Source organism: Perca flavescens, chromosome 15 (assembly GCF_004354835.1).
Source record: "Perca flavescens isolate YP-PL-M2 chromosome 15, PFLA_1.0, whole genome shotgun sequence".
NCBI classification, from domain to species: Eukaryota; Metazoa; Chordata; class Actinopteri; order Perciformes; family Percidae; genus Perca; species Perca flavescens.
The window spans coordinates 8,886,548-8,900,265 of NC_041345.1; the positions used below are offsets into that span (position 1 = coordinate 8,886,548).

General features: G+C 38.8%; 1 long non-coding RNA gene and 1 gene segment (V, D, J or C); both read left to right on the forward strand.

Moving 5' to 3' along the window:
* The first annotated feature begins 290 nt into the window (after window positions 1-290).
* Window positions 291-13,718, forward strand: part of LOC114569119 (immunoglobulin gamma-1 heavy chain-like) — an 81,877-nt gene continuing 68,449 nt past the window's right edge. Inside the window, 2 exon segments of the C gene segment in view lie at window positions 291-349; window positions 438-739. Coding sequence covers window positions 301-349; window positions 438-739 — 351 coding nt within the window.
* LOC114569183 (uncharacterized) lies at window positions 5,508-5,815 on the forward strand. The gene is made up of 2 exons (XR_003694379.1): window positions 5,508-5,617; window positions 5,744-5,815. It is a non-coding gene; the product is annotated as an uncharacterized LOC114569183 (long non-coding RNA).

Below are 13,718 nucleotides of genomic sequence, written 5' to 3' on the forward strand. Positions count from 1 at the left end.
TAATGAGAAACAGATAATCTTGATAACAAGATTAATTATGATTTAACACATTTCAATAAACATTGTATATACCTTAATGTGTCAGATGTCATTTGTATATTATTCAAATAAATGTGGTTGTGGTGTCAATACTGAAACATTTTACACGTGGAGGTTTGACTCTGATTCAGTTTCATTAAATATCTCCAGTCCAGATGTTTCCTCCCTGTGGGGAGGAGTCGATGCAAAACTCAGATATCTTCACCTCTACTTATCTGAGTGCAGAGAGGAGGACAGAGAACAGTGAACACACAGTTTAACATGATGGACTATAGGACAGGACTGCTGCTTTTAACTCTCTGCTGGGCAGGTGAAGATTTTCACTGATCTTAATTTAACATAGCTTTTATTTGGTGTCATCAGCTTATTTCACTTAATGTTTTTTATCCTCTTGACAGGTGTTGATGGTCAGACTCTGACAGAATCTGAACCAGCGATTAAAAGACCTGGAGAATCCCACAGATTGACCTGTACAACATCTGGATTCACATTCAGCAGCTACGCTATGAGCTGGGTCAGACAGGCTCCTGGAAAAGGACTGGAGTGGATCGCTTTTGTACACACAGGCAGTTCTCATCTCTATTACTCCCAGTCAGTCCAGGGGAGATTCACCATCTCCAGAGATGACTCCAGCAGTAAACTCTATCTGCAGATGAACAGTCTGAAGACCGAGGACACAGCAGTGTATTACTGTGCCAGAGAGACACAGTGAGAGATGATAATAGGAGAGTCATACAAAAACTACTTCCTCTATTTACAATCACCACTGGGATCATATAGTTGACTCAGTATTACTTTTTTTGTGCCATACTGCTGATACGTACAGAAGTACCACAAGTAAATGCATGAAGATCATGCACAAATCAACATTTTGGTGGCATTTAAAAATAAAAAGCTTCCACATGATGAAGTTGTTTTTATGGAAATGACAGAATGACAGAACCAATTTTACACCAAATCCTGGAATTCACACATTTTACAGCCATTAAAAGGAAGCATCAACAAACCAAAACCTTGTTGCCATTTAGTCCGTTTCAGTTTTAAAATAACTCTGACTTGATAGATTGTTTTTGTCTGTTCGTAGATCTTAGCAAAATCTCTTCCTATTATGAAAGAAGCTGTATCTGCAGATGAATAGTCTGAAGACTGAAGTTGCTGTTTATTATTGTGCCCGTTGGCCACAGAGTTGTTTGAGCAGCTGTACAAAATCCTACAGAATCTGAACCAGCGGTTAAAAGACCTGGAGAATCCCACAGATTGACCTGTACAACATCTGGATTGTCATTTAGTAGCTACTGGATGGCCTGCGTCAGTCAGGCTCCTGGAAGAGGACTGGCGTGGATTGCGAGTATCTACAGTACTAGCATCTAATACTTACCATCTCCAGAGACAACAGCAGACAGCAGCTTTTTTTTATTTCTGAACATTAAACATACAAAAACACAATAAAGATCACTTACAACCCGATCCGTACAGCCCGATCCGGCAGGGGAGAGTTCCAAGCCCGAACAGGCTCCTTTCTTTAAACTACCTGTCTCTCTTAGTTATGCTCTTAGTTATGCTGTTATAGTTTTAGACTGAAAAGGGGGACTTCCGTCCTTCCTTCCTTCCTTTGACTGCTCTCTCCTCTCCTCTCTATCCTTTGACTGCTCTCACTTTTCAATTTGTGTGCTTGTTACTAACCTGGCTCCGAGGAGTTTACTCCCCGGAGTCCTTGTGCTTTGATTTTTTCTCACCCAGCATATTACCTTGGAGTACATTGGCACCAAGATCTTGGTTGCAGCTGTCACCGTGGTCCTGCTGCACTCCCTACCAAGCTCTGCGGTGCCCTGCAGTGTCATGCTGCGTCCTGCTGAACCCTGCAGCTTCCTGCTACGTCCATCCATGCTCTGCTGTGCCGCGCTACATCCTGTAACGCCCTGCAGCACCCTGATATGACATGAACTACTACAACTATCATTTGAAGTCACAATTCCTTATCTTTAAAGTGACTATTATTGCCACTGTTCATCACATCCCCAACCGGCACCATCAGACACCGCCTCCCAAGAGACTGGGTCTATCCGAGGTTTCTTCCTAATAGGGAGTTTTTCCTCGCCACTGTCAGGAATTATTAGAATTGTTGAGGCTTTGTAAATTATAGAGTGTGGTCTAGACTTACTCTATCTGTAAAGTGTCTCGAGATAACTATAAATAAAATTGAATTGAATTGAATTGAACTTGTTGGTAAAAGTCCCAAAACATCACAATGATCCGGGGCCTGTTTCACAAAAGCAGAATATATAAATCCAGGATAACTGATAAAGCGAGGCTTGACCTAGTCTAATCTGTGCATCCTGGCTTGGTGCGTTTCACGAAGGCCGAGCCAGGCTGAGGAGGAGCGACTAGGTTGAGCCAGGCTGAACTAATTCAGATAGATGCGCGTCCACGGCTTTCCTCAAAAGAACGCGAGGTCGATCACAGATTTACTGATGCCAAAATGGAGAATACGAATTGTTCATACCTTATACAGAGTGATCAGCAACTTCTTGTGGAAGTATGACGACGTGAAACACATTATTTGTATAAAAAGAAAAGAAACACGGCCGCTGTAATAAAACAGCGAGAGAAAGCGAGGCAGACGATCACAAACCGACTGAATGTGTAAATAACCTAAATATATACATTAACTGACCACTGCTCTGAATTGAACCCGTCATAATCATTCCATTCAAGGATTAGGCTACTCATCATTTGCACAAATTAACAGTTGTACTCTTTGCCTTAAAAGTAAGCAGAAGATAATGTTACTCAGGAAATTTACCATGAAGATCCATTTTCTATAACGCTAGAATATGATGCGTAAATATCTCTTTCACTCTGTTCCTCTCTCTCTTTCTCACGGGCTAAAATATTAATTTCCTAAGTCGTATTAACTTCCACTGCTCGTTTTTAATGCAAAGTGTACAACTGTTCGTTTTTGCAAATGACAAGTGACTCATTGAATGGTTTCAGTTAAGAGCAGTAGTTCATAAATGTTTATTTTTAGACTATCATTCAGTCTGTCCGCTATTATCTGCCACACTTTTTTTTGCGTTTGTTTTAATTTTTTTATAGAGGACGAATTTCCTTCTCTACATATTATATACCTTGCTCCCTCTTATGTATGGACATAGAAAATAAAGACACTGAAGAAATTGGACTCTAAAATCTAGAAACTATAAAGATAATTAAGTGATAAATTCCATGCACACTGTTAACATGAATGGAACAGAATATATTCATCAGTTATATCCCCCCAGCAAAATATAAGGTCAAAAACCATTGAGGTGTCCTCTCCCTGTTGTTACTTGAATGTACAGTAGCCTACATCACTAGATAGTTACTGGTCCAGTGAACTAAGACAATTTAGGGGATTGTACAATTACAATATGTTCTTAAAATTGTACAATCCTCCCAAATTATAGTCCCAGTTTACTGGACAACACAAATTGTGTGCTAAGAATGAGCTAAAGAAACATGATCCTTATTGTTAAATAATTTAAAACAAAATTAATCAACTAAAATAATTCAAAACAAATTGGAAATGTTATCAGCCTTTTCTAATTATCTCAACAACTGCCATAATATATTCATCAAACTTCTAACAACAATATGTGAACAGTCTTCATATAGCAATATAACAGTAACAATGACTGTCACATGAATAATTGTTTAATGGTCACAACTTCAAATAATAACAGTACTTAAATGAACAGCAATATGCACCTGTTGTATTTTAATCCAGGCTGATAAGAACAGGGTAAAACCTCTGGGTGATCAGAAAAGGCTCCAGGATTAAATAAATCCTGGCTGTTAGCCTGGTCAGGAGCAGGCTAGCTGCACAGACTAAATCTCCATGGTGATTTATGTGCCTCCACTTTCGTGAAACCGAGTCAAGGCTTAATTCATACAGGATAACTGGGAAATCCCGGCTTAATCCCTTATCTTGGTTTTGTGAAACAGGCCCCCGGTATCCCTAGCTACGGGACGTAACAACACACATATGAAGGTTAAAATATGTTGTTTATCATAGAATAGGTAACTTGTAAATGGATGAACTAGTGTTTATCTATGTTAAAGGATTTATGGGGATTGGATGAGGATTATGTTTTCCTCCAAAATGCTCCAAGTTTTTAGTATGTCTGTTTCTTTAAACATCTGTAAACACTGAAACCATTACAAGTCTTTTATTGAAACCTGCAAAACATATTACTATTCACATGATTGTGGCTGCTGTCAATGTATTTATGTTTGCAGAAAATATTCAGTAACCAAATATATGAAAAAAATAAATGCAGGTAGCAGCTACTACACAGCTTGGATCAGACAGCATGCAGGGAAAGGACTGGAGTGATTGTACATGGTGGTGTTGCATCCACCAAACTACAAAGATTCACTGAAGAACAAGTTCAGTATCGAATTAAGACTCTCCCAGTGACTCATCAGTAGACCTGAACAAAAACCCCTCAGAGCCTGAACACTTGTAACATGAAGCCACCAGAGGAGGAGCCCTCAGACCACTAATGGTTTCAACACCAGCTCACTGTTACAGTAACAATCTAAAATGTGTTTGTCAGAGAACCAATTTCCACAATTCCACCACTACCCCTAGTCTTGTCAAGAGAACCATCTGGAAGGGCTTTGAAACTGAACTTGCCATTCAAAACTCTTTTCTTTATCCATTTCTGCTCAAGGCTTGTTTCTGTTAGCCACCCACAACATTACTGTACATCACTTCCTGTTTTCCCAAAACTAAAGAGCATCCCGATCAAATCACAAAACGCGCGTGCATTAATCCTACATCAAAAACAACTAGTGGTGTTAAAAGCGTTTGCGTTAACTCTTTATTATGGCGTTAATTTTTACAGCCCTAGTTGAAATACTTGGAGGTTTCAATCACTGATACATCATTGTCTGTACTCCCACAAGACAGACTGAATTAGACTTTTAGACATCGTTTGATATTAATTTACTTTATTTAAGTGATTATGTGGAAATGCAGCTGAATTTTCTTTAAAAAATGATGTTTGGTCTAATAATACTGTACATAAACTTTATTCACATGAAACAGCAATTTGATCAAAAATAACTTTAGGAAACATGAGATGTTGTTTACCTATCTCAAGCTGACAAGGTGATTTACCTACTACATAAACTGAAAGCAATTTCTTGAATGAAAATATTATTAAAAACTTTTATTCATGAACAATAACATTCTTCAATTATTTGTACTTTGCATTGGACAAAAGTGAGAGTAAATAAACACATTAAAATGTTACAAAGTGACTTAGAGTAAAAATAAATAAAAAAATAAATGATTATGTAACAGGTTAAAAAAATGAAACAAAGTCAAAATTGTAAGAGATACGGTGAGATGATTTGTGAAAACACAAAATACAGTTAGGAGAAAGCCAAAAAAGGAGGAGTCAATGCAAAACTCAGATATCTTCACCTCTACTTATCTGAGTGCAGAGAGGAGGACAGAGAACAGTGGACACACAGTTTAACATGATGGACTATAGGACAGGACTGCTGCTTTTAACTCTCTGCTGGGCAGGTGAAGATTTTCACTGATCTTGATTTGATATTCCCATTTGTATTACTGACATATTTCACATGAAGATTTTCTCCGATCTTTGTACCAAAGTAATGCATGACATGCTTATCGTTTTTGGTTTGACAGGTGTTGATGGTCAGACTCTGACAGAATCTGAACCAGCGATTAAAAGACCTGGAGAATCCCACAGATTGACCTGTACAACATCTGGATTCACATTCAGCAGCTACCATATGAGCTGGATCAGACAGGCTCCTGGAAAAGGACTAGAGTGGATCGCTTTCATAAGCAGATCTAGTTCTGTTATCTATTACTCCCAGTCAGTCCAGGGGAGATTCACCATCTCCAGAGATGACTCCAGCAGTAAACTCTATCTGCAGATGAACAGTCTGAAGACCGAGGACACAGCAGTGTATTACTGTGCCCGACAGACACAGTGAGAGATGATAATAGGAGAGTCATACAAAAACTACTTCCTCTATTTAATATCACCACTGGGATCATATAGTTGACTTAGTATAACTTTTTTGTGCCATACTGTTGATAAGTACACAAGTACCACAAGTAAATGCATGAAGATCATGCAGAAAATTTACATTTTGGTAGCATTTAAAAATAAAAAGCTTCCACATGATTTTCATGATTCATTTTTATGAAAATTAAAGAACCAATTTTACACCAAATCCTGGAATTCACACATTTTACAGCCATTAAAAAGGAGCATCAACAAACCACAACCTTGATGCCATTTTTTCTCTTTCAGTTTTAAAATAACTCTGACTTGATAGATTGTTTTTGTCTGTTCATAGATCTTAGCAAAAACTCTTCGTATTATGAAAGAAGCTGTATCTGCAGATGAACAGTCTGAAGACTGAAGTTGCTGTTTATTATTGTGCCCGATGACCACAGAGTTGTTTGAGCAGCTGTACAAAATCCTACAGAACGTAATAGACTTAAAGAGCACAACTGTCTGACATTCTCCATCTTTGAAGGTTAACCTTTACAAGTTGAAAGTATATGTTCTTCACACCTTGTGATGCTTCAGAATTTAACACCGGGGCAGAATCATGAAAATTAGTTAGAAACCAAAAAATGGCAACTGATTTCCTCAATTTTTTGAACTACTGCTTACTTATTCGGGTTTACAGTGTACATAAGGATAAAATGCCATTTGTTTTGTTTTCAATTAAAAATCTGAAGCTAATAAAAAACATTCTGAGCTGTAATGATGAAAAATTAAATACATTCTAGTCCTCTAAACATCAGTTACAACAATGCATCTTCTGCTTTTCATTCACTGTCATGTTGGTGCTTGAGTGTATCCCATCATGCAATGGGTGGAAGGAAGGGAAACGCGCGAAAAAGCACAGGGCTTCAATAACAAACCAATATTATTGGGTGTCACAAGTGAGTTATCGTTCTCTAATCTTTAAAAGTAGCTACCATTCCTGTTTTAAAACTCTAGAGGGCAGACAAGGACTGGCTTTAACACTTATCCCAGTGACGTCCATATACAGGAACAAAGACAGGGAAGAAAAGCATTAAATGTTATATTTAATTGTTTTCAGCCCCTATTGTTCCAGATATAGATGTTCTCCTCCTAATGATAATCTGTTAGAAACTTTTCTGCCATGAAATGACCATAAACCATCACAATGCCACATCCAGGTGTGCTTGGCACCACTGATCCACTGGTTGTAGCTTATTGTTTAAATATAATCAATCAGATGACATTGTCCTTAAATTATTTTTGTGGTAATGTTGATACCCAAGTTACTCATTGTTAAACAGCATTTAAAAATGTTCAAACTAATATGGACACTTCCTGTTCAGTACACATTCATAGAAGATGTTAGATTAAGTCCAGTCCAGATGTTTCCTCCCTGTGAGGAGGAGTCGATGCAAAACTCAGATATCTTCCATCTCTACTTATCTGAGTGCAGAGAGGAGGACAGAGAACAGTGGACACACAGTTTAACATGATGGACTATAGGACAGGACTGCTGCTGTTAACTATCTGCTGGGCAGGTGAAGACTTTTACCACCTTTCTTTTGAGGCTAATTTAGTTGTAAAAATATGTATATATCTTGGTATGTTGTCTGGCTCTGTTCTGATCAAACTGCTTTTCTCTCCAGGTGTTTGCAGTCAGACTCTGACTGAGTCTGAACCAGTGGTAAAGCGCCCTGGAGAATCCCACAAACTGACCTGTACATATGCAGGAATAGCAGATGGTAGCGCTTCTATCGCTTGGATCAGACAAGCTGAAGGAAAAGGACTGGAGTGGGTTGCCTACATTTCTGCTCCAAGTGGAAGCATTATAGCTTATTCAATGTCAGTCCAGAATCGCTTCACCATATCCAGAGACAACAACGTGGACCAGGTGTATCTGCAGATGAACAGCCTGACGACTGAAGACTCTGCTGTTTATTATTGTGCTCGAAAGCCACAGTGATACAGGAAGCCACAGAGCTGTACACAAACCACTGCAGATGTCACTGTGACAGAAAGTGCTAGTTTAAATACCCCATAATTGACAGTATTCCCTGGAAATCCAGAGTTCTCGCAACAGCACAATTTGAATTTGGGTCTGGATTTACAGGCTAAGTCTTTGACGCATTTCCCCACACTATGCTGTTGTCACAACTTGCCCTAAACAGAAACAAAAAGTGGAGTTCACACACCATCAGGATTATCATCTCTCATATGAGAGATGATAATCCAGTTCAGCCTCATATGGCTGAACTGTAAGAACAATAACAAAAAAATGATCTAAGTCTTTCCTGACCCCTCACTACTGATGGCTTGCCAAAAGGTCCAAATAAAATAAAAATAAAAAAATTCATTATTGCTTTGATGTTAAGATTTTTATTCATCACTTTTACAACAGCATTAATTTAATTTCATCAAATGACAATAATTATATAATCTCTTTTTTTTTATTTAACTGTGTTTTGTTCTGGGCTTTTCAAGTCCCGAAACAAGCTGTATGTTTACAAGCTCCCGGTATTTCTCAAATATCTTACAAAACATTTTAATAAATATTTTGAAAAAATTAAAAAATTTAATTTAAAAAATATTTTTGTAACAAATATAGTTGTTTTTTTTACTATTATAGATTATTCAGTGCCACAGTTCAACACATTTTCATGAACAGTTTTTGGATAAAAAATGTGTATTGTGGTCTGAATAAAAGGATGTTGGCCAACCTTTATTGGCATAGTGTTCTATCAATATATTAAATCTTTTTTTTAATGTTAAAAAAAATTGTTCTTCATATTCAAATACATACATAAGTCATGTCATGGTATATCAATGATAAATAAAACAAAACAAAATTGAATTTAAAACTTTGATAAACTGAAAAAATGTTTAATGCAAAATGCAATTTAACCAACTTACAACCTTAAATATAGTTATGATGATTAGAATATTTTGTTTTATTCTTAACCACTGCAGATAATACAGGCCTCCTTCCCTCCAGTGCAGGAAACAGTGTTTTTATTTTTTTTTATTAGGGTTGATGGGATGGGACACACTGAGATATAGATCAATACAAAAACCTAAGAGCAATAATCTAGCGCTCTCCCATTCGTGTTACTTTATATTTCCTACTGAAATATGAGGTAAATACTATGTTTATCATTTTTAATGAGCAGATTCATATTCAAATTAGTATTTTAAAGTCAGAGTTGGTGCACAGATGTAATTGTCATCTTGCAGTAAATCTTAACTTTTAGAGCTGATTAAGAATCAGCACAAAACACATGCTCCCAGGATGACATCAGGGGATAATGCTGATCAGGATGTATGTGTTCTTTAGTCACGTTATGAGGTTTTCACACATTATTTTTGGTATGTCAGGTTTTTGTTCCAGCAATGAGTGGAGATGCACGACGACTATTTCGACCACTGGGGCCGGGACTGAAGTCAGAGTAACAGGTAAGTCACATTTAAACAATATATTATTAGTCAGAAGATAATTTTTTTAACTTTTGAATGTGATTATTGGTGCTAGAGAAGTTTAACTTATAGTTCATATAGTATACCAATCAGACAGATGTTTATAATTCAGCTGTTTCTTAGAAAACATTTGAAAAACTTCCTCTTAATGCAGATGGTGGTTTGAGGTAATCTTAATTAATTCAGCTGGATTGTAATTGGTGTTGATGAATGTTTGCATCTTTTTATTCACATTATTATTCAATACATGTTGTATTACCGTGGATATTAATCACCATACCGTACCTGAATTTAAGAAATATTTCTCAGTTCAATATACTCAGAAAAATACATCTTGTCTGTCCCTGTAGTATTTCATAGCAGAAATAGTTGACAGGTATTTGGTATTTTTTAGTTTCCTGCTCTTATAGAAAACTACTGATGATAAAGTGCATCTGCTTTCCATGTTCCATTTTTAAACCTGAAGAGGGAGGTCCATGCAAACTCGTCCTTCCTTATAATCACACCATCAACAGCTCTTAGAACATTTATGACAGAACAACTGGGACACTTTAGAAAACTTAGAAATATTCAGATCAGAAAACACCGGACACTAAACACTGTTTATTACAGAATGGAAAATATGATTTCATTGAGTTTATTCTTCATAGTCACTTTTCATGGTAAGAGTAATTTCTGCTGTTCACACATATTCAACCTCTGTGATGGATGATTATCACAATTTCTTTCCTTACATGACTTTGGAGTGAGATCAAACTGGACCAGTCGCCCTCTGAGGTGAAAAGACCTGGAGAGACAGTGAAGATGTCATGTATCATATCTGGTTATAGCATGACAAGCAAGTATCTTCACTGGATACGACAGAGACCAGGAGAAGCTCTGGAGTGGATTGGGAGGATGAACACAGGTTCAAACTCTGCTAGCTATGGCAGCTCCTTTCAAAGCCGTTTCATCATGACTGAAGATGTTCCCAGCAGCACTCAGTACCTCGAGGTCCAGAGCCTGACAGCAGCAGATTCTGCTGTTTACTTCTGTGCTCGAGAAGACACAGTGACTGAAGACAGTGGAGCAGCTGCACAAAAACCTCCACAGAAAAACAAACAGCAATGTGATCCAGTGTGTAACGTGTTTAGTTGTTCATTATCAAAATCTGTGTTACCCCTTCACAAACGTGTCCTTTGTCATGAATATTTACCACCAGCATCAATTCCAAGTATTCCTTTTGGCTTGAAATTTTACGTTTGCATTCGCATGAACTGGAGTACACGCTCCATAATCATGCGTCATCTTGAAATACATTAGCAAGGAGGGACATACAGGATATACTGCTCCACCTTTCGCATTTCGCTGTCACTTGATAAACTCACAGGTGCTGCAAATGCTGCTAATAGGTATCGTAGCTTCCCGGCTCCGGCAACTTTGAAGAAGGAAACATGGAGGACCACACGTTATCTTAATATATTCTGCGGCGGAGTTGGACAAAAAAATCTACCAGGAAATTTCATAGACCACCGGCCCCCAGGGGTCGGGGGAGAGATGAATGTTCGGAAATAAGAGGCTGCTGAGACCCGCCGTACAGGTTAGCGGCAGCAGCCGGAGCGGTTGGAGCAGCCTCGAAACACTACTGGCACACCGGGAAAATTCCTGACTCTCCACTCCACCTCATGCACCTATTCAAAATGCAAGTTTCAGGAACAGGAGTACTCTTTTTCACCCAGAAAAAGAAAAAGAATATTGAATTATTTTTCTTTACATATATGTACATATATATATATGTAAAGAAAAATAATATATTTATATATTAAATATATATTTATATTTAAATATATATATATATATATATATATATATGCTCCTAAACCAAGAATTATGGGGATTTGATGAACTGGTCTCTTGGCGCAATTGACACCATCTTCTCGACGAGAAGCTCGGGTTTGGGGGATCCTGACTGCCCTGCCGGAACGTTTGCAGCTGGCTACACGATGGACGCGTGGGAGAGGTGGCGGGTCGTGTGTCTGGCGGTTCTTTCCGTGGAGGATATTGAAGATATCTACCTATTCGGAACCATGATAACAGGTCTTTTGCTGATTGGCTCGGGCATTACCCTGGTTTATCGAGAAATTAAGAAGAAGACGGGAGCTACTATGAACACCATAAGCCACAAATTGGATACCATCTTGGAGAGACTCACGGCTTTGGCAAGGAAATTTGATCAATACGGAGACCGGAGGGGACATTTCGGAGGAGACGTGAGTGACTAACTGCGGCTCCTCGCCATAAGACAAAACAAATTCCAATCCTATCTTTTCGGCTCCCTGAACCAGCGCTGGCCTTGGCCGAGGCCGGTGTTGAATAATCACTCCCCCTGGTAGCACTACTGCGAGGCAAACTCTTGCGTTCTTAACCCGATTCCCACAGACACCTGCTGATTGTTGACTCGGACTGGGTCCTGTTCAAGGTTGACTCCATGGCAACCGGTTATGTATCGCTATGACAATCGTGCGGACTGAGACAACGAGATTACAGGGCCAGACGTAGTTTGACTACTCAGGCCTACACACACACAAACCCTTACATACAGATGTGCACTCACCCACCACACCCCGTATCTCGCCTTCGCCGCTTTGTACCCCCAGTCAGGCGGGCGGGTCTGTGACCAGCGCCTTGTTCGGCTGCAGGAACAGATGGCTGCTTGCCTGTGCTGGACTACCTCCACCCCAACACTCCCCTCCCCCATTGCGTGTCTTGTGTGCTCTTGTATTGGTTATGTACTTATTTGCTGAGGGTTTTTTTTCCTGTTCCCACACTGTACCCCTATCAGGGGCATAGTCTGGGAGTTGCCTTTTTCTCCTCCCCTATCCTCATGTCATGCTGTATTTTCATAATACCCTGTCTTCCTGGCCTGTCTACCCCATTGTCACATTGTATGTTTGTATATGTATGGTCAGGGTAATGTGTTTGTACCTTGTAAAGCGCTTTGTGATTTGTATCTGTTAAATGCGCTCTATAAATACATTTTACTTACTTACTTACTTACTTACATAAAGCAGACAAATTGGGAGACAGCAGGTACAATTTTTATAGAGAAAACAACCACTTATGGACTCCGCTCCCATGACCCCTTATGCATGTTTACTGCAGGAAAACATACTGAACCTCATTTAAAGTTTAAAGTTTAAAGCGTGTAGATGTCGCCGTGTCATTGTCGCAAAGTGACGCGTGCGCAACTCACATCTGCACTCGACTCACATCAGGTAGTGACAAGGGAACAAGTACAGGGCTTCAATAACAAACATTTTTTGGGAGTCATAAGTGAGTAATCTTTCTGTTTAAAAGTAGCTACCACTCCTGTTTTACAACTCTAGAGGGCAGACAAGGACTGGCTTTAACACTTATCCCAGTGACGTCCATATACAGGAACAAAGACAGGGGAGAAAAGTAGTAAATGTTTTGTTTAATTGTTTTCAGCGCCTAATGCTCCAGATATAGATGTTCTCCTCCTAATGATGATCTGTTACCAACTTTTCTGCCATGAAATGACTATAAACCTTCAAAATGCCACATCCATGTGTGCTGGGCACCACTCCTTCAATCTATCAGATGACATAAATGATGCTTAAATTGTTGTTGTGGTAAAGTTGATAACCTAGTTACTAAATTTAAAATAGAATTTAAAATGTACAAACTAATATTGACACTTCCTAGTCAATAAAAATGTATTCTAGTTTCATCAAAGAAGATTTTAGATTCCAGTCCAGATGTTTCCTCCCTGTGAGGAGGAGTCAATGCAAAACTCAGATATCTTCACCTCTACTTATCTGAGTGCAGAGAGGAGGACAGAGAACAGTGAACACACAGTTTAACATGATGGACTATAGGACAGGACTGCTGCTTTTAACTCTCTGCTGGGCAGGTGAAGGTTTTCACTGATCTTAATTTGAAGTTGTCTATAAAATATTACCAAAGTTAAAAGCAACTGATTATTTTCTTTATTTGACAGGTGTTGATGGTCAGACTCTGACGGAATCAGAACCAGCGGTTAAAAGACCTGGAGAATCCCACAGATTGACCTGTACAGCCTCTGGGTTGGACATTAATGGCTACTGGTTGGCCTGGATCAGACAGGCTCCTGGAAAAGGA